The sequence below is a fragment of the Embiotoca jacksoni genome, unplaced genomic scaffold (genome assembly GCF_022577435.1).
Source record: "Embiotoca jacksoni isolate LCO1_2020_lvr unplaced genomic scaffold, fEmbJac1.0.p SCAF_14, whole genome shotgun sequence".
Taxonomy (NCBI): Eukaryota; Metazoa; Chordata; class Actinopteri; family Embiotocidae; genus Embiotoca; species Embiotoca jacksoni.
The window spans coordinates 10,495,216-10,517,500 of record NW_027185274.1 but is presented as its reverse complement, the minus strand read 5'-3'; the positions used below and the strand labels follow the sequence as shown (position 1 = coordinate 10,517,500).

The following is a 22,285-nucleotide window of genomic DNA, read 5'->3' as shown; positions in this document are numbered from 1 at the left end:
TCTTTCATTTTGCCTTTGAAATAGATGAAATAAGCAAGATAAAGAAGAAATTGCACAAATTGGTTGCCAACAAAGTGAGGGAAAAACACAAACATACACATAACTTCAGAGAGGCGCACAAAGTAGTTAGTGTCCCTGCTTGTTTAGGAGTCCAATTCAGACACGCTCTTTGGCGTAACCTATACTGTGTTTGATGTGTTGAGCTATCTTGGGGCTTTTTCATGTTCTTTTCACAGTACAGTAATTCTGTGACAGTGTTTCCCTCGCTGACTCTCCACTGCCACTACGCCCTCTTTCTTTATCTGTTCAGTCCTTAGTTGTTGTTGTTTTTTTTCCTTTTCCTGTTTCTCTTTCATTCTCACCTCCGTCCCTTTCTGCCTCACTCAATCACTGTCTTCCCCCGTTTCTCTCTCTTCCTGCTGTCCTTCATCTCTGCTCCGTCCCATTCTCGTTCCTCATCCTGTCCTCACCTTCATTTTTGGCTTTTCTATATTTCTGCTTCTGTCTCTCTGCCCCCACTTACTTTCTTTTTCAATGAGGATGCCCACTCTTGAGTTACGTATCTTTTTTTCTTCAGTAAACAGCGATTCGGTCTTGTGTCTATGGCTGTGTATCTAACCTGTCTGTGTCACAGGGCAAGCCTCTGTTTTACATACACGACCTCTGACAGACTTATTCACACACAAATTCCCCAAATTCACAAAATCTTCAAAAACCTTACGTTCACCCAAACACCCATTGAGCACACACAAACTTTGCATGCTGACGCTCTCGCACTGGTAACGTCCACCCACACAGACGCATGCAGAGGGTGTTGCCCCTCCTATGAGCAGAGAATGGAGAGAGACGAACGCCCCGCGGTGTTTTGGATTGTACTAAAATTGTCCCCATGCAGGGGGTTATACAGACACACGCTAGGTCATGATGAACTTTTATTTTCACTGTCCGGTGATGAGGAACGATAGAAAAGACACCCAAACGGAGAGAATATGGGAGAAGTGGGCAGATCTCCGTCTGTCTGATACGTACTGTACCGTAGGTTTACTGCAACAGAGAACATGAGAGGGAAGGAGTGTGTTGTTTGCATGTGAGAAGTTCACCATGTGTGTGAAACCATATCTACATTCTGTCAATCGTGTCACGAAGACACCAACCTTTGAAACCATTGACCTTTTAAAGACGTTTCTAAGCAGATATCTCTTCAGTCACATGGCTACACAAGTCAGGTAAATGTAACAGTATAGAAAAAAAAAAAACAGGTGGATAAATTCACAATCAAACGAAAACTGGAATTCTTCTCACTTTTTGTGCAAGGAAACAAATGATGATGAGACTGCAGCTATCCTACATATTTTTCCGACATATTAATGATAACTGTATCGAAGATTCAAGCCCATGAGTGGCTATCTCCATTGGCAGCAGTTGACTGACAGCTGAAGGCTGACCCTGCAGGGGACTGTCAACTTCTGTGATGTGCAATGACGTCATAACCCTGTTTCCTTTTTTACAAATAGTTCTGCTCATGTTTTAACTGTCTGTCCCTTGACATTCAATTTGAACAGCAATGAAGGAAGCTTTTGAGTAAAAGCTAGTAACGTTAGTCTCACTTGTTCAGACCAGCACTACTTACCTCAAGACATTTTCCAGCCAGGTCAGTTTGACATTTGAGACTTTTCCTGTGGTTTAAAACTCAACCAATAACTTAAAAAGGACGTAAGAGCAATGTTTTTTTTTCAATACATGTTTAAAAAAAAAAAAAAACACACTGTATGTTTCTTATATTCTATACATTTCAATACATTTCTATGGGAATCCATCTGTTATCGTATACACATTCCTGATCTCAACACATTGGCCATCAAGCTAATCCAATATAAATATATATTTATGGGCCTGTTGTTATATATATATATATTTACATATGTAACTCTCATTTGAATGCATATGTGGCCCACCTAATGCACTGGACACTCCCACACAGCCTTTCTTTAAACATATATTTTCCTTCCTGATCATCTTTCTATAAACTGGAGAATAAGTGAAAGATCCCTCCTGTCTCTCAACCCTTTATATGTTCTGCCTCACTCACCATAGCGTCTCTCCACTCCACCATCCCAATTCCCCATACTCTTACACTGACTGCAAAGAACATGCAGTCTCTGTGCGTGAAGGCAAAATATGGAAATTAATTGCTTTTAGCAGCAAAGGTAGGACCTCACCAAAATGATCATCTGAAGGTGTAAATATCAAACAGAGGAAGAGTAAGATAGTGAAATAAAACAGGTTGGACTTGGTGAAAAACTTGGAGAAACTTTCATTTTCAAATGTGAAAATCGATATCAGCTGTTCATTAAAATAAACAAGATAAAAGAAAAAAAAAATACGTCTGTGATTTTGTTGTGGTCAGAAAAAGACTGAAACAGAGGTAGAGAAGATTGTGCAGGATGGAGGGAACTGAGGAAGTGAAGAAGAGAGGGGGAAGATACACGGCGAGAGGCGATGCCGACCAAAGCTGACACCCCTCGACATGCAGTGTTCACCCCCAGGGTGTGTGTGTGTGTGTGTGTATGTCTTTTCATGCCTCTGCTTGTGTGAGCGTGACTGAGAAACAAGGGAGAATATTTAAAGCTGATGTGTCATGAGAGAGTGGCAAAACAGTGGAGCCAGCATAGGCTTTGATAAAGCAGCATAAAGATGTGCACATGCACACACAGACATGCACACACACACACACACACACACACACACACACACACACACACACACACATACAGCATTTAGCAGTCATGACGCCACTAATGGCCAATGTTTTACATTCTGTAACCAAACACAGATGAATAAACAATTCAGCAGATAACTGAGAATGAATGGGTCTGTGGCAATAATAATGACAGAGGAGAATATGTTTTTAAGCTCCTGTCTTATTTTGGGTGAGCTATTTCAATGGGTTCATTAATGCCAAATCGTATTTGCCTTGTAATATCCTCACTGAGCTTCAGCTTATATTTAGGAGACCCCATGGTGGAGACAGTAGTTGTCTCAAAGTATGAATGAATGATGGCCAAAGTAAGCACAGAAACGGCTGTGCAGCATGCTGACTGCTTACTGCAAATATGTTTTTTTTTACACGTTTGACTTGTCTTTACTATTAAAACAGAAAACTGATTAGTGTTTCTTTTCTCTCTAGTCCTGTTACTCAGCCCAGAAACAGTCCAACGCTTTGTAAAATTACAAATTCTCATTATTATTCTTTGGTTTTTTTTTGTACAGACACAGTAAATATAACATGCTAACTAATCATTTTAGAGGTGCTGGTCGGTGCATTTTGTTGTATACAGACAAGCCTGGCAAGCTGTTTCCCTTTGTTTCCAGTCATTGTACTAAGCTAAACTAACCAGCTGTTGGCTGTAGCCTAAAACTGAACAGAGAGATCTGAAGGCTAATTTTCACCTGTTCCGCCTGCGTCTCGTTCTGTGAAAGACAGCCGACGGAGATTGCGACAAGCTGAACAGAGCAGATCAGCGGGGGCAGCAAGTCGGTCAGAGAAAAACAAAGAGAATCTGGTCCATTTTCATTATAAAACCTCCACGTGTCAATCGTACAACAATCGCTACATCACCTTCTGCCCCTGCGTTATTTCAATTAGGACAAGAAATGCATTCTCCTCTTGCTACAGCCACTGTATGTAAGATAGTTAGGAGGAAATAGGAGCATTCATGTTTTTTAATGACTAAAATACAGCGAGCTGTATTAACTTTGCCTGTAGGCTGCAGCACAGAGTAGGAAATATCAACAATAAACACAAAACGGACAAAAAAAGAAACCATTTACCAAAGTTCACCTACGATAGGAGCACAAAAATGAAGGAAACATGACCAAAACAGGAAGAAAGAAAAGACAAGCAGACAAAACGCATCGCTTCTGAAACGCACTCAGAGGACAGAACAAAAAAGCGCCGCACATGTGACGTGAGGGACTCATGCCCAAGAGAAAGCACATGATCACATTGGCCCAAAATGTAGAGCTACTCCGTGAACACGGATGAGGGGCGTCATCATTTGGAGTTCTGTGAAACTGGTATAATTCACTTAGTTCACGACCTCACAGCAGATGAAATCCCTCCTCACAACAATTTAAAACATCTGGGATTTAGATTGAAAACCAGAATGCCACTAAGAACACAAACAGCAGCATTGCCTTTCTCTGGGGAGTTTTTCGCTGCTGAAAGCGAATGTATAATGTGTATCCTGTTAGCTCGCGTTGTGGCTTATGAGAATTCATTTTGAGAAGATAAAAGTCACACAGGATATGTTAGACAGGGGATGGCAGATGTAGGAAAAGGGGGTCACCTTGTTTTTGGTAACATCCTGTGGGAGTATGTCTCTGAGTGAGAATGTATCATGTGCAAACTGTCACTCAAGAAAAATAGAGTTTGGAAATGTAATATAAGGCAACTGTTTGCACACCAGTGACTTCACCCAAAAACTACTTTTAATAAGAGAGAAATATGAAGTTTATTATCTTGTCACCATCATCAGTTCTTTCCTCGTGATTTCAGCACTTTCCCAACATAGCTATTTCTCTGTCTCTGATGCACCATGTTGCTGGGTGACTACAGTGTGATTGGCACTTGGATCAGAAATAGATCTCAGAGCCATGAAGAACATCACACCCTGGCTCTGGAGATGGGAGAGCCAAGTTTAATTAGTGAGAATTTACCCATACATCCTCGCACGAATGCAAATACACACATATAATCAAGAACTTTCTCTTGAAACCTACCACATCCACAAGCACACTTTCATCTACAACACACACACACACACACACACACACACACACACACACACACACACACACACACACACACACACACACACTCCAAACAGTCACGCAGCATCATTGTCACAGTTATTTAAGTGTCAGATCAGGAGTCTGAGAGCTTAATTGCCAGAGTCAGATATTGCATGTGTGTGTGTGTGTGTGTGTGTGTGTGTGTGTGTGTGTGTGTGTGTGTGTGTGTGTGTGTGTGTGTGTGTGTGTGTGTGTGTGTGTGTTTAAATAGAGGGTGTGAGTCAGTCAGTGATATTATCAACTCATCTTATTGCACATTAACTTTCGGTCAAGTTTTAAAGCGATACATGTGACACAACTGGTTTGGACCATGTAGGTCGTGTAGGACACGTGTTTTAATGAGACCGATTATCAGGTTATGGGGCTTTGGTGAGAGGCATTAATCAGCCACATATGCAATAATGTTACTTTGAAAGGGGTTGGAAGTACAAAGAATAGAACCATAACAAAGCTTGATAAAAATCTAAGGAATGATATTAATTTCAGCACATTTAGATCCAGTAGAGTCCATATTTATCCAAGATAAAAGAGGTCAGGGACTGTTTATTCCACAGGATGGTATTTAAATCACACCAACCTACAATACGATTATTTATTAAGAAAACATATATATATAGCCTATATAGTTTTATTTTTAAATGTGATAAACGCAATTGTTATTGCAACAATTTAATAAACACCTAAAAGCCAAATAAAACACCAATTTGCCTTGGAAATAGGAAAACAATTTCAAGAAAGGAAGAACAACCTGAGCTTAAAGCAACTAAAAGTGAATGAGAAAAGTTAAACTTTTTTCAGAGGTGATTTACCGGAACAACATGTCTTTACATGCATAATTAAGCCCAGTAATAACTGCCTCTCATTTTGACAATGATACATTTGGTTTAAAAAAATGTTGGCTCTGTACTCCAGCATGTTAGAGGCGACTATGAATTTGAGATGCTGACTTTGCTGACTACAACTTCCATAATGTTCTGCTGTTTAGATTCACATCAAATAAACAGTTTGTAGCCCTTCAGTTGTCGGGACAAAAAAAACAAAAATATATATATATAAATGAAAATCAAGTCACCAAATTTAATATTTTGCCATTCTTTTCAGTCAGTAATAGATTAAAGTCTGAGGTCCACAGACACAGGCTTGATTACGGGGCTTTTTGCCTTGAGTCTTGCCTTCAGTGAAAACAACAACAAACTCAAAACAAACAAAAAGAAGTCTGCACTAATTACCATAATATTATGAAACCCCTCAAACATCACTAAAGCTATAAGTCAGTATAGTCACTATTTGATTTTAATTGCAATGTGCTGTAGTGCAGAGCTAAGTGTGTCACCGCCCTAGTATTCCCTGACTACACTGCAATATCCAACTGTGCTCCCAGATATATTTGTTCCTCAGGATTCTGCCTAATCCTGAGTCCACATGAACCCGTTATCCAAAATCACATCCTCACCAAGCAGACAAAATATAGTCTGCAGTTTCTAGCACTGTCAATTCTCTGGACTGGATCTTTAACAGAAATCCCTTTCCCCTAATCTTTGTCTCATTTGCATTCATTTGCAATAGTGTCACTGACATCCCTGCATGATTTATATTAAGGTCAATAGTGTGACTGCAGAACAGCATTCAAAAGGGATGAGTGCTGTTCGAGCATATTTGCATATTTTCTCATTTTAGGGTCTTTCCTTTTCTTTTTTTATGCTCACACAGGCACTCATACCTGAGTGCACGGACGGGTGCAATAATGTTAATTCATGTTACAGGATATGGATATGTGTGTGTGTGTGTGTGTGTGTGTGTGTGTGTGTGTGTGTGTGTGTGTGTGTGTGTGTGTGTGCAAAACCGGGATTCAAAGTCTACTACTTGCTGCTGGTGAGATATGTATGCTGACACACACACACACACACACACACACACACACACACACACACACACACACACACACACACACACACACACACACACACACACACACATACAGCAGTGAGTTCTATCTGTACATCTGCTCCATGAGAGAGTTGACAACAAACCCTTCACGGATGCTTTAGGGCCAGTTCAGACCAAAGATTGGCGTTGAGATGATTTTAAAAATGCAACGACTCTCAGTTTTTCAATCTGCACATTTTTGAAACATGCCAGTTTACACCAAATCATCTCCATGGCAACAACTTTCTGTACTTATTGTAAGTCGCTTTGGGTAAAAGCGTCAGCTAAATGAAATGTAATGTAATGTGATATACTTCCCTTTTAAGTGTCAGCTTTTCAGGCTTTTTTGTAGCCGGATATAATTTGTAGCCTCTTAAAACATGAGTGACGACAGTGATACTAGGGATAGAGTCCCTTGTAACAGTTGAAGTTTTAATAAGGATTAAAAGGCCAAAACATGATTCTGAAATTTTATTTTAAATTGAAAGCATTGAACATTTTTAGCCATGGGTGCTTATGCAAAATTTACATTATTTTATCCACCACCATCTTGGTTATTTTAGCCAGAAGTGAGCATATTTGAATGAGCTGAATATGACTTGATCTGACTAAAAAACAGAGGATTGTGCGCCCACCAACCGAAAGCAGAAGCCTTACTACACTCCAGGCAAGTCAATCAAACCAGACATGCCTCATCAAGTATATCGCTTTTTGCGGCCTAATACAGAATTATTTTCAGATGGACCGCCAGAAAACTGATCAAGAGGAGTGAATCTATCTAATGACATCATAATGACTCATGGAAAAACATTATTGACTTTGTATTTCATTAGAGAAGTTGAATGGGAGTGAATGGAGTCAAAGGCTTTTTAGAACCAACTGCTGGTGGCCCTTGAAGGTATTGCACTTTAAGGCCCTTCCACGTAGGCTTCACTTTTCAGACCTGTTAGCTACGTCCACTTTTGTATACAGTCTATGCTTGAGGCAAGAGATCTCCCTTGTTTAGTCAATTGTCAGTTCTGGAGTTTCGTCATTTAGAGGAGTTTGTGTCTCAACTCTAATAAGCAGGAAAAACACTATCATGCCTTACATCATCATCAAACTGAGTCACAGGCGACACCGTCCACTGGCTTGAGTCAAGCGGAGACGGGCCAGTTCACACTGCTGCGGATCTTTAGTCTGAACTGGTGTTTTGAGGGTGGAAAGGTGGATTTGACACAAATTATGCATACTATCAAACGACCAGCCTGCAAAGATATTATAACAGTCACATGCGCATGAACGCACGACCTAATGAACAATTCTGATTAGAGCTGTGTTACCAGGAGACATTAGTGAGTGAAATTTCCTGACATATAAGCACTTTTATGACCGAGTGGGCCGACAGTGTCAGGCTTCTGATCAGCAGAGTGGAAGAATTCTATTGCAAACAAATTCTGCCCCAGCACACATAAGAGCACACATTTACATTTTCGCAGGCACAAACGCTCACAGGTGGAAGTATGTGCTGTCTCCTGTACAGTATTGCATGTAACCTCATGCTAAAGTGCAGTGTTAATTGCTGAAGCCAGAATTAGCAGAAGGTGAGACTGCTGAAGAAAGCAGAATGACGAATGAGTCAGACGAAGAGGAGCATAAAGAGGAGGAGAAAGGAAAAGACGTGATGGGACAGGAGGAGGACTTAAGGGAAGTTTGCAGTGAAAAGGTGGAGTAGAAGGCCAAAGCTTCATCATCATCTCCTAGGGGAGCAAGCTGTGGTGCCTTGATTATGCATTCAGCTCTTTTGCAAAAAACACACACCACTCAGAAAATACCGTCCTGTCAGCCTACTTCAGCACATAGTCTGACCTTCTGAGAGTGTGTGTGTGTGTGTGTGTGTGTGTGTGTGTGTGTGTGTGTGTGTGTGTGTGCGCGCTTAAGGACATTTTTCTAATTTCCAGATAGTCAGCAATACAATTGTGAGTGCAACTATTGAGTTTGAGGTGCAGTATTAAAATTAGATGATTAGTCATTGGTAGATATTCCGCAGGTGTGATTGTGATCTTCATCAGTACTGATACCTTTAACACAACTTTAGAAAGTACTTATTAGAAGCAGTCGGTAAAAACATAAAGCTAATAAGTAAAGGCTGTGATAGATAATAGTTTCCATATCCTTTTCATTTCCTCTGCAAATGTGTTTGGTGAGTTGGGAACAGCAGGTTGATGTTATCAAAGTGGTCGTATCGTATTCGACAATGAAGTGAATTTGTAAGTATTTCAATGTGTTATTATAGGAGTAGTTGTTAATCATTCAAATATTTCTGACATAAACTTTGCTGGTATTCTGTCACATGAGGTCATGTTATGCCGTATTGGACGTAGCTTTACACTGTCGTTAGCTTGACACAGTTGAATTAAGAGTACTCGGTCGTTAATTTGAGCAAAAACAGTCGAGATACAACCTGAAGGGTCAGATGAACCTTTCAGAGTTGAAGAGGAGTCGGCTGTTGAGCCGCTGAGTGGCACCATTTCTAGTAAGAGATGTAAATGTAGTCTTTGATGTTGAAACTGTAGCCTGACATTCTTGTTATTATGCCTTTCTGAAAGTATTTCATGAAAAAAATGTGTTGGGTGAGAAGGAAAATTGAGTTTGCTACTGTAAATGATGGTAAAAGGTCTGAAAAGTTTGGGGAACTCTGCTCTACAGTGAAGAGGAGTAAAAGTTAGTCGGTGGCTGGAATGTACGCTTGAACTAAAATAAACTCTAAAGAGCGTAAAAAGGTCAGTTATACAAAATGATCTGACATTTGATGACAGACACATGAACGCAATAATAAATGTTCAATAAAAAAACAAAAAAAACAAGGAGTCTTTCAAACTAAAATCTTCTGTAAGTCTTCTCTCTATAGAATTACTTTAAAGAAGAGTCACTTCATTCTTTTCTCAGTTATTCTGTACTGTATTTGCTTTTCTTTTATATTCCAACCACGGCAGAAATAACTTTGTTAAAGAAATTATGAGAAGACCAATAAATTGGCCTGGCTGGCATTAGTTATATCATTTAGCTGATATATTGTTGCCATAGTATACGTGGGTCGATAATAACAACAAACTGCAGTATGGAAATGGACAATTAGGTCTGAGATCATTTGAAAAAAGTGCCCCTGATAAATATTTTGAGCAGCAGAGGGCACTGAGAAGTTTTGAACTGTAAAATAATCCAAACAATCAACTTTAGGATTGATCTCTTAGCCGGGGTCATTTCATTACACTGAAATATCACATTTGTATTTGTATTGTTTGTCTTCGTGTGTTTTGTGCTCCTCTTTAGTACGTGTCTGTCTGTGCGATTATCCATTGTTTTTGAGTGTGTATTTGCATTATTTGTGCATGCATCTATGAACAAGCTGCTTTTGCTTGTTATTACATATAACTGGACGAACTAACTGATTAGCTGTAACCACTAACACACAGCAATCGCCTCACCACAGACTTGTACCGCAAAGAGGAAAACATCACGGTAACACTGGCGGGCGGAGACATCCACAGCCCACGCTACCCGAACGCGTACCCTCGCAACCTGCTGTTGTCATGGAAACTGCTGTCACCGCCAGGGACCCGGGTACGCCTGGAGTTTGACGGACACTTCGGCCTGGAGGAGGCTGAGAATGGAGTGTGCAGGTAAAACCCCAGATTCAGAAAGATACAAAAAAAAAAAAAAAACGGATGGAAATCGGAGTGTTGGAATGAAAAGGGATTAGATCAGAAGATACAAAGAAGAGGCATGACATAAAATAACTTTAGAAAGAAAAAGACAAAAGGAGATGAAGACAATACCTGAATAGAGGAAGGAAGGATTGGAGTAGTGAACACAAAGAGGAGAGAGCACTGATGAATTACAAGCAGCTATAACGGAGAGAAGTCAGATGAAAGGAATAGTGATTAAAGAACCAGAGATTGAGATGAAATGATGGAGAGGATGGTTTGGAGTGACGAAGAGGACAGGAAAGGTTTATTGTATGGAAATCTCCAGTTGAAAGCAGAACAATAAAAAGCAGTGAAATATGTGAAAATTATTTGCTAATATATGCACATCGGCACTCCAACAATAAACTGTGATTGAAGGGACGTGAGAGGAGAGAATATAAAAAGGTGGAAGGTGGTGGAATCACGACAAGAGAGATGGATAGCTGAAGTTTGCTTTCTTGGCAAGAAGTATAAGAAGTTTGTCCTTGAGGGCTGAAGGGAGAAAATAGACTTTTTAATCCCCATATGCAACTCAGCTGTCTTTGTAAGCACTTTCCTGAAAAGACAAGAGGGAGCAGGAGGGGGGGGGGGGAAGAGGGGGAGGAGAGATTTGAAAAGGGAGGAAGAAGGAGAAAGGAGCTTTGCCTCCGTTTCAAATCTTGTTTGTCACATTGACTGTGTGTGTATGTTTGATTAATGACTGTGACACTGATTGTTGGGACAGTTAGTCAAAGTTATTCAAAAACTTCTCCCACATAATTATTGTTGTCAAGTACTTTTGCAGGACAGTCTGCTGGTTTGAGAACACATCGTACCTTTGTCTCATCACAGGCCTGATCACTAAAAGTATCTTCAGATCCTAAAATGTATCAAAACTGTGTGAGAAAGGGCAAGAAGTAAACCACGTCCTTACAGGAAAATCATTGTTACCGCTTTAATGTGGATCTTAACCATCCTTTCAGACAGATTGGCACAACATTTGGTCTAGAAATTCTTTATTTCCCAATGATGTGCACTAATAATTTGATTTGATTCCTTGATTTTTCCTCTAGCTCATTTGAGGTCAAACTATTACTTTGTCCAAAAACGTTTATGATCAAATTCAAATGAAATTCCCATAATCCTCTGTCACGCAATTTTGTTTTAATTTTTTTTGTGCAAATTAGCGAAGGTTAGCATGCTAACACGCTAATAAATAAGACACGGGGATGTCATGTCGTACATGCTACAATAAATATCAGTTTTCTACAATTGTTATTACATCATTAGCATTTAGCACCAAGCCTGAGTGCCTAAGTACAACTCATTGAGACACTGGCATGGATGTTTTAACTCATCATTTAAAAAAAAAAAAAATGTAATTTGTAATTTTGGCCATATTTCTTTTTGGTCTAACTCTGTATTCATCTAAGTAATTGCTGGCACTGTAGGTGATATTGCACAAGTCTAACACAGCAAGAAATCAAGCAGCCAGCTGTCATTTATGTCACTATAGTCTCAGGCCTCATCGATTAACTTTGCAAGTGCAGTGTTATTACGAGTGAAAAGAATGAAAACTACAAATTTACAACTTTTCGGAAAGTTTCCATCCATCCATGAGTTTGTACTTTCTTGTACATGTACAATATGTATTCTCCAACTTTCTCTCATTCCTCCCACGTATTCATCTGCTTCTCCTTTTGTCTCTCGCTCTCACTCCAGGTATGACTTTGTTGAAGTGGAAGACCAATCAGAGACCAGCACCATAGTTTGGGGTCGCTGGTGTGGGCAGAAGGCACCACCTAATCTCAACTCCAAAACCAACATGCTCAGAGTCACCTTCAAGTCTGATGATTATTTTGTTGTGAAGCCGGGATTCAAAGTCTACTACTCGCTGCTGGTGAGAGACCTACGCTGACACACACACACACACACACACACACACACACACACACACACACAGACACACACACACACACACACACACACACACACACACACACACACACACACACAGCTTGTGATGAACTGTGGGCTATTATTTGAGAAGCAACTAAAAGTTTTTTTATTTTTTTTTATTTTATTTTTTTTATTACATTGGGTTCAACCCGAGTACCACTGCAATGCTCCAGGTAAAATGTGGACTTCACTGTTTTACTTGTAAAGACATAAGAAGATGGGGAGATAAATATATCAAATGAGAGCTGGAGGATCTAGTAACACTGTCAGTAAAATGCCAAAACTGTTCTTTTCTCACACCTCCATTCGACAATAGAGGAGAGACGGTGGGGTAGAGGAAGGAGGGCAGGAGGTAGGATGAAAATGTTTTCCTCCTTAAGGTTGTCAAACGAATGGATAAGTAGATTAGCTTTGTCATTCTGTCAGGAAGAGGAAAGAAGAAAGAGAGGGACTCTGATTTGAAGATGTTCTCACACCCTGTAATCAGAGGCGAAAAGGAGAAGAGAAAGAGCTGCAAAGAGACAGAGAGGCATTTAAAGATGTTCCCTGGCTTCTTCTTTTATGAGTACAGAGGAGGAAGAGGGGAAGAGACATAGCATCACAGACCAGGTTGAACTGGTGGCACTGACTATCATCCAAGAAAAAAAAAGTGGTATGAGGACAGATGGAATAGAGGCCAAGACGACCAGAGAGAGGAGGAGAGATACTGTACTTACTGATGATCCTGCACTTTTATAACATCTTTTTTTTTTTTTCTTATATTTGATCAATTTGATATTGGAAGATTTACTCAGCATGTCATCACAGTTTGTGTTCGCATGTTTGAGCTAAATGAGCCCTGCTCAACCAAAACCACCAGATAACAACGTCACCACAACATAATGGCAAAGTAAAAGCACTTCATAGCAGAGTACTTGCCTAAATGCTTACTTTCTACCACTGCGAAAACCACAAATAACTCTCTTATCGCTCCCTCTCAGACTCTCACTGCTTCTCCCAGTCGTCCCTCCCTCCTCAGCCTTTGTTATTTCTCCTCTGGTCAAATAATCACACCTCTGTACATTTAAAGCAGAATCCTTCTCCTGAGGCTTATCTCATTTGATCAGTTTTACACATTTTTCAAAGAGCTCCTGTGTTTCAGTGTGCGTTTGTGTTTTTCCATCTTTCACACGCGCGCACTGCTGGTGAGAGATGTATGCTGATACACACACACACACACACACACACACACACACACACACACACACACACACACACACACACACACACACACACACACACACACACACACACACACCTTCCCTCCAGCTAGACCGGAGCTCTGTGTGTGGCTTAATTTAGCAGGTCTAATTTGTTCTCTCCAGACCTGTCGAACAGATAAGAGGGAGGAGGAGAGGAGGCAGAGAGAGGAAAGGAGGAAGAGAGAGACAGAGAGAGAAGAGGAGAAGCAGCATTCGAAGGAGAGAACAGGTGTCTGAGATGGTATCAGCATGTCAGCTAATGACTAAAACAACCTGAACTGAGAGACAAAGGGGGGGGGGGGGGTGGGCAGCGTTGAGGTAGTGAGCAATATGCAGTGGATTGTGGTGGACTAGATTAAAGAGAAACCATGAGGGAAAGTAAAGCAAAGTCAGTGTAAAAGATAGGAAAGACAGAGGGGAGTCATACAAGCAAGCATACAGGGAGAAAAGAGATAATAAAAGCTCAGTACACAATCAGTGCAATCAGAAACATGTACAAAGCAAAGGCTACTTCATGTCACAGCTCATGTCTGGCCAGGCACATTACATTTAGATTTGACAGGTCTGGATAGAGTAATGCTCTGTTGTGACATCTACAGAAATGAATCTATGCAGCCTCACTGACAAATTTGTCAGAGAAAAATGTGCTCTTTGAGGCAAAATGGAAAGCTGTGAACTGTGACAAGCAAGAAAAATGACAGTACTGCTGCTCATAATAAACCTGTATGGCTGCTCATTAATTAGAGGAGCATCATACTGCTGCCGTGTTTCGATTCTCTTCCTTTACTTTTGTCGTAGTTTTTTGTAGTTTATCCGAACATTCATCATTTCAACGACTGAATGATCTGTGTGAAGAAGATAGTTGTGTGAATACAAGCATAATTTCACCCTCTTGGCTGGAGTGGGGCTTAATGTAGATTTCCGTGTAGCTCAGGAATATCAAGAGGGATTGCAATCATATCTGGCTAATGGAAATGCAAGCAATGTGCTGAAATGTAAACAAAAGAGTATTAAAATCCATCTCTTTCATCCTTACAAGAGGTATTTAAAATTACAACTGTAAATGGGGTCTAATAAGGTCAGAATCATTCTCATCGAGTTCGGATACATTTTGAATTGAAACCTTTGTGTCTAAATACAGCTGCTCTACCCTAGAAAAAAAACAAAACCTCTGCAGGCAACACTGCAGTCAGACCGAGGCCTTACTTATTATTCATGTCACTGTTTTCCCCCAAAATTGTCTTTCTTTGATCCCTTTCAAATCTTGTTTTTAGCTGGTGTGATTCGTCATCTGCAGCGCAGGCTTACATGAAGTAATGAGTGCTTTTGATTACATAAGATCAACATTTTAAGAGCCCTTTCTTTTGAAAGGCTCAAAAAAGGGAATATGAGAGCACAAATCCAGCAAACTATATTTATTGGGAACAGAAGCAGCTCTAAATTTATCTTTGTAAGACTTCAGAACATTAGTGGACTTTGATTTTGTTTGCTTGAGTTTTGTTTGCTTTGATTTGTGCATGTTTTCTTTCCATTGTTGGCTTTATTGTTTGAGATCATACAAGCAACAGTAATGTATTCTGGGTGAAAACTCCTGGTAAATGCCTCTAATCCAGGTGCAGGAAAAACTAGGGTGGATTAAATAGTTCAGAGATTTCTCCTGTTGCCATGAATGGAGTGCAACACAGTGATCTGCACAGAGCAGGTGGACGCAATAACCTTTGTGAGTAAATATTCCTAATTGCGTAGCTTGATCAACATCATCCCTTGTACTGCACACGTTTTTGGGACCACTGGTACATGTGCATCGACAATTTCATCATGGATTTGAGTGGAGGGCCCACATGAAACTTTGTCTCAAACTCTGGAAATTGGCAACGGAAACCCTTGAAATCCTTCAGAACGAGATTGGCTATGAAGCGATGAACCGGGCTACGTGTTTCTAGCCAGTAACACTGGTGCTGATGTAACTTGGGGTACATAGTCATGAAAATGTATTGCTTCCCCTTGCTCCATGAACATCCCTGTGCTGCGCCCTGTTCGAGTGCAACAGAAACAGTTTTTGGAAGTTTTGAATCAACCCTCATATGATTGAAGCTTCCAGAGTTGTTCAAAATGTCTGCTTCTCATACAGACTGGACTCGATTCGATCCCATGACAAGCCCAGAAGAAGCCGAAACATATCATGCATCATGATTTGCTTACTTATCTTAATCATTTTTCCTTTATTAATTTGTCTTTTGTGACATTAATGGCGTGAGATTCTCTTGGTGGTACTCATTTCTTTGCGTGTCATTGCACCCATTTCTTTAAGCAAACCTTCACTGTTACTGCTGACAAATCTCCAGTAATGTAATGACCCAAATGTAGGAATCGACATAAATGAGTAAAATAATAACCCCAAAACTGCATTAAATGTAAGAGGAGGTATACTAATATATCTAAGTACAGCTTAAGCACAGAAGTATAACTGTTAAAAAAAAAAAAAAAAAAAAAAAAAAAAAAAAAAAGCCTCAGTGCTTCATGACAGCAAGTATTTTCAGTGCTCTGTTAGCTCATAGACTCAGACATGGATGGGACAGAGTAAATATGGTGGCCAGTGTGATTTATCTACCGAGTTAAATGTCCTTTGGCTGTAGGCGAGATAACTACTCGTGCGGGGTAAAAGTCGACAGGGAAATGCTCTCGCCTTCCTCACCAACTACCACACACTAAATCCTCTGCTGCTCCAGTGTCCAACCGTACAAAATGGAGGTTGAAAGGGCAGGTCCCTGCTGTCCCCTCCACTAGACTGCTACTGTAAATAAGAATGTATTCCCTCACCACCAGTCAATACAGCAACATTTCATGAAATATAACATATTGCTTCTTTAACAAATTGGGTCATAAATCACACAGTCCAAAATCGGTTAATCCACAAAATGAACCTGATGACAAAAACTCTCGGAAAAGATCCATGTATGTCCAATAGTATGTTTATATATAAAGATGGAGTTACATTGCTGCAGATTTTTACTTGCATTGCTACATGGCATTTACAGAGAATCTTATTTACGTTCCCTGTTGTTTCTTTACTGGGACACATAACAAAATCTGAAGGGAAAAAAAAAATCCCCGTTACGTTTTATTGTTATTACTGCCGTTTATAACAAAAAAGTTTAATCAGTTCATCTGTAGATTATTAACGAGGGTGCCATCTCACCTGACCTGGTCTTGTGCGACTCAAAACATCCTCTGGTGCAATTGTCCATTTGGTTTGGTTCAGTTAGACTTACATAAAAGTTTGGTGCAGACTAAACAAGACCACTTGAACTACTGTCACGGTACGTCAGTAGTGTAACGCAAAACAGATCAACCACAGGATTTTGTAAAAGAAGATGAGATTTCAGCAGGAGTTATTTGTATTTTATAATGTCATAATTTGGTAACCATGCCAGCATACAGTATATTTGCATTTAAGGACCCCCATGTAGGAATGAGTGGCCTCTAGTGGGTGAGTTTGCAGACCACACCTCTGCTCTCACCACCCGCTGCCAAGCGTGCAAGAGAATCTACGGTGGCTGTGAAACTTGAAAATAAGAAAGTCTCTCTCCAGAGGTTTTTGTTTTGTCCATTCTGTGCTACTGAGAAACATAGCAGTGCAACAGAGTGGTAGAGAATCCACTCCTGAAGCCTTTATGAAGAGCTCATTAATGTAACAAAAACGCAAGTCTACACAAAGGAAAAAATACCTGTTAATTGTCATATTCAATTTCTGTTGATTGATCCCAACACATTGGTCTTTAGACACATGAGTGAGGGGATTACACAAAGAAAACAGAATGTGTAATGTCTCACCATTTGCAGTTCCTCCAAAAAAGTCTGTTTCAATCCTGTTTCTACCTCTTCGTCTGGTTTTCAGGTCGATTTGAACAAACACATAAAGAAGTAATATTTTACAAGTCCCCTATTTATTTGTTTATTACAAGTGAAAAACATTTACAAAACTCCCTTTTTTTTTTAAATACAACAATGTTTTAACAAAGTCCTGTACATTTATTCCTTCTAAGCCCTTTTTTACCTCTTTGGCTCTTTTCCACTTCTATTATAATGAGTCCAAATGCTTAAAAAAAAAAGCATATATATATATATATATATATAACACATATATAAAACAAAAAAAAGCAGTATAATTTTGGTAGTTTGGGAACATATTTCATGAAAACATTGTAATAAAACCCATAGAAAACCATGAATACAAAACAATTAGGTTACTGCAACTCCTCATTTACAGAGTGTGAAAGTTTAGTTGCTACGCTGGAGTTTACCGTGTTTCTCAAAGAACATTTCCAGTTCACCCTGACACAAGAAGTCAGACACCTCTGGCCCATTTATTGAGATTCAAATGCAGGCTCCAAGATTTTCACCCCTGCAGCCATATTGCAAATGTTTGTCACGACCTGCAAATACATGAACTGTTAAGCTTTAAATGTGATAGCTGAGACTGTTTTCCTGTGCTTATCGTGGGTGCAGCTGTATCAGCCGGAGAGCTGCTAGTGGTCTGGCTTCGACTGCTTGCATCATCAGCCGCGCTTCTAATGATAGCATTCTCACCGCTGTCGGGACTCAGGTTGGGTGTGTGAAAAGAACGCAAATATTGTGTTGGAGGGTCAATGTCGATGATGATGATGATGATGAGCTCTTATAACCCTTTTATTTCACTTGCAGTCGTTGTGGTCGAATTAAGAACCACCCGTCTCTCCTCTGCTTCACTCTTCGTGAACTACACAGAGAGCAGAGCAGAACAGCTGCATTGCCCAACACTGATGCGATTCAAAAGTCAGTCTTTAAGACGTGCTGTTTTTGAGTTGATAAGAGAGTAAATGTATCAAATTCAACAGACCTAAAAGAACAAACTATTTTTTGACCGACTATGCAAACCAAACTAACGAAAACTACCTCATTTTCTCATTAAACTAAAACACAAACCTGCATTAAGGGTTAATCTACTTTCAACTGAGTTACATTTTCAACAAGTATGCACATTTCAAATAACTATTCAACAAGAACACTGTTTTCTCCCTGTTGTTGTCCTGTAATGACCCCAATCTCTTATTTCATCCTTACCAAGGTCCAGATGTGCTTGACATGACACATTGAATCCTAAAAATGAAATGGGACTTGGAATCTTTAAACATGCTTGTACCCACCTGCACACAGTTGTGTTTTCATTACTTAAGAGGACATTACATTGCCTTACATTTTTTTTTCCTGGAGACTTAACCTAACCCTAACCCCAATCGTAACCCAAACTTTACTTCACCTTACCCAAAACCAGGTCTTCTCCCTAAAAATGTGGGATTTATGTCCCCACAACATGAGTAATACGAGTATACACACACATACACACACACACACACACACACACACACACACACACACACACTTTTACAGAAACCTTTTGACCTCATTCGCAGCTGGCTCGGGTGTGCGTTTATGGGTATGAGTACATTTATCCAAAGGCCACATGCGAGAATCTGTTAAACAAAAACCTTTTCACACTGACTTTGATGTCAACTCTATTACATTCGTGCACATACACACACAAACACACACCAAGACAAAGTAAGGGCACTGTGTCTTTGAAGTGCAGCTGAGACAGATTTACTGTTCTGCACTGACCAGAGATGGTATTTAAGACTCTTCAAGGGGAGAGATTTGATAGCCAGTGAGATTTTATGTGCGTGATTAAAGAGGATGATCCCAGGGTGTGTGTGTGTTGTGTGTGTGTGTGTGTGTGTGTGTGTGTGTGTGTGTGTGTGTGTGTGTGTGTGTGTGTGTGTGTGTGTGAGTAAGAGGAAGGAGAGAAAGACAGGGCATGTGTAAATGTGTGCCAGATATGTCAGTCGGATGAGTGTTTAATGCCTTAATGTGCTTTGACCAGAGTCTCACTGCTATCTCACAGTGTCTCACACACACACACACACACACACACACACACACACACACACACACACACACACACACACACACACACACATCCAAGGGCATGCTGTGACCAGCTTCATTGGAAATTCTTTTAGGGTTTTGCTGACACACTGAACTGACAGTCTACCAGCTAGACAGGCAGACACCTGAATATCTTGTGAATGCTCCACCCCATCTCCTGCAAGTTTTGTTGAAGGGCAACGTTTTGAAAAGCAAAAGCATGTTTACCTTTATCAGTCTGAATTTCCATCCCATCCATTTATATCCTAACCATTATATATGGTTTTTATTTGCCTAACCTCAACCATCACTTAGAGTAACTGTACTTTTGCTGGCACGTGTGGAAATTGTAGGATCAACACACTGAGTAAGTGTGGAAGTATGTGCAGTACAAATGTAATGTCTGAAGTAATTAATGGAAATATTATCTACAGTAGGCAAAGTGCAATCCCATGGAACAGATACACTCCACAACACAACCTAGACCGACTGCCACAAAGTCACATAGAAGAGGGTGAGATGGATGGACAGGTTCACAAAATGCTTGACGCTGCCTCTACAGCTGGGCAGTATACCAATATTATATTGGTATTGTGCAATTAGACTGGACATCATCTTAGATTCCAGATGTAGTAGTATTGTGATTATGGCAAAATCATTTTATTTTCCTGGTTTCAATTTCAGTGACGTGATGTAATTTTCTGAACTTACCAGGCTGTTCTAGCGGTGCTATTATTTACCTTTGCCTACTTAGTCATTCTATCCACATTACAGATAAGTATTTAGCAGAAAATGTCATCGTAAATATTCCGTGAAAGCGAGCTGTACTTAACAAAAGGCCGGTTAACAAGATGTCATGTAGGCTAACGAAAAACGGAGAATGCAGGCTGCAGCTGAATCCAAAAATAGACAACGTCCAAAAACACAAACAGAACAGACAGCTAAAGAACAGAACTCAGGAAGGCGCAGACATTATCCAACACTATCCCGCATACTAATCTGGCTACTGGTTGGTGAACAGGCTGGGCCTGTACACACAGCTACCTGGCGGGGAAACCAAACTCAGATGGGTACAGGGACCGGCGGGAAACTGAACAATGGCAGGAAATAAAGCAAACGCGGACACTACAGGTGGATGATTACAGAACAAAGCATAAAGTAATTACACAGAGTCCAAACGGGGTGCGACGTAATACTTGTCTTAACAATGTCGTTACAACATCGAGATATTTTGTCAAAGATATGGTCATTTATGATTCCTTTTCCCCATCTGTCAGCCCTTCAAGCCACTGAACTTTAAAATAGTGTTTAAAAGAAAAATCATCTGCTTTTAACCTTTGCCATGATCCCAACCTGACCTTAACCAGTTGTTCTAGCTGCCTTAACTTAACCACACACTATCAGTGACGTATACTTTATCTGACTTTTTTATTTCTGCTACACTAAGCAGATGGATTACATTTTGTTCTTCAGCCTCTGTATGCAGATTTTTGAGGAGGTAATTCAGAAGCCCCTACTTAATCCCAGAGCCACAGTTTGTAGATGTCCCAACACCTTCACACAAGACAGAGGTTCCTTTAGTCCTACCTAAATCCTACATTCATTGGGTCTGAGAATTCGCTATATCCGCTATATTTTACTGATGGGCCTTAATTTTGTTTGTCTCCTGCGTGGTTTCTAATTCATTGTCTGCTCAACTGATCTTTTACTCTGTGATCTCTGTTTTCTATCTGTGCAGCATGACTCTCCGCTGCCTGCATCCAACACGAACTGGGAGGCCGTCACTGTGCTTATGTTGGTGAGTCATGCACACGTATACACTTTTCCTTATGTCCTAGAAAAGTATATTTAAACAAACAAACTGGATTTTTGGTTCCACATTAACAACTGGGGGGGATAAAAATAAATAAATGTTTAATAGTTTGACACTACAAAAAATAAAGTCAGGTAAGGAGGTTGTTGACAGGATTATACAAATTTATTTCAAACTAATATCAGTGTTTAAGAATTATTTTATTCTCCTTCTTTCAAGCTGGTGTTTTTCAAAACCATTTTGCAGAGGAACAAACACGCATAACATACCGGTCTTTCAACCCCGCCACTACACACATAAACACTACACACACCCACACTGAAAACATTCATGCATGCATGTACTGTCTTTATTATGGATGAGGCTTTGAATGTAAAATGACATGCTTCCTCGGATTAATGTTTTTATAAGTATATGTAATCAGTATAATTAGTGTGCGTCTGTGTGTAAGAGCAATGAAGCTCATTGATATATGTGATCATCATAATTAGTGTGCGTTGGGCAGTACGGAGGTTTTTCTGCAGGGTTTGACACTGGTTATATGTGTGTGGGTGCGTGTGCATGTATGGACAGGTCAAGGACTGTACAGCTGGGAAGTCGATGTGTGGTTTGTGGGGCTCTTCCGCTTTAAATTCAAAGCTGCTACATCGGTTTTTACCAATGATGTAGGGTCATTTTATATTAAGTTCATGTTGGTAATGTTTTAATTCTATATAAATACTACTGGGCACTTACATGCTGTAATACATAAATTAAAGATGAAGATACCTCTCGGCTCCTCATTTGTAAACCTTAAACATATCAGATAAGTATATATCTGA

General features: G+C 40.0%; 1 protein-coding gene across 1 annotated transcript in view; it reads left to right on the top strand.

Annotated features, from left to right (window-relative positions):
• pdgfd (platelet derived growth factor d) overlaps positions 1–22,285 on the top strand; it is a 52,429-nt gene that overhangs the window by 16,881 nt on the left and 13,263 nt on the right. Inside the window, exons 2-4 of the mRNA XM_069147909.1 lie at positions 10,253–10,442; positions 12,210–12,387; positions 21,390–21,449. Of these exons, the coding sequence (XP_069004010.1) occupies positions 10,253–10,442; positions 12,210–12,387; positions 21,390–21,449 (428 nt within the window). The remainder of the gene's footprint in view (positions 1–10,252; positions 10,443–12,209; positions 12,388–21,389; positions 21,450–22,285) is intronic.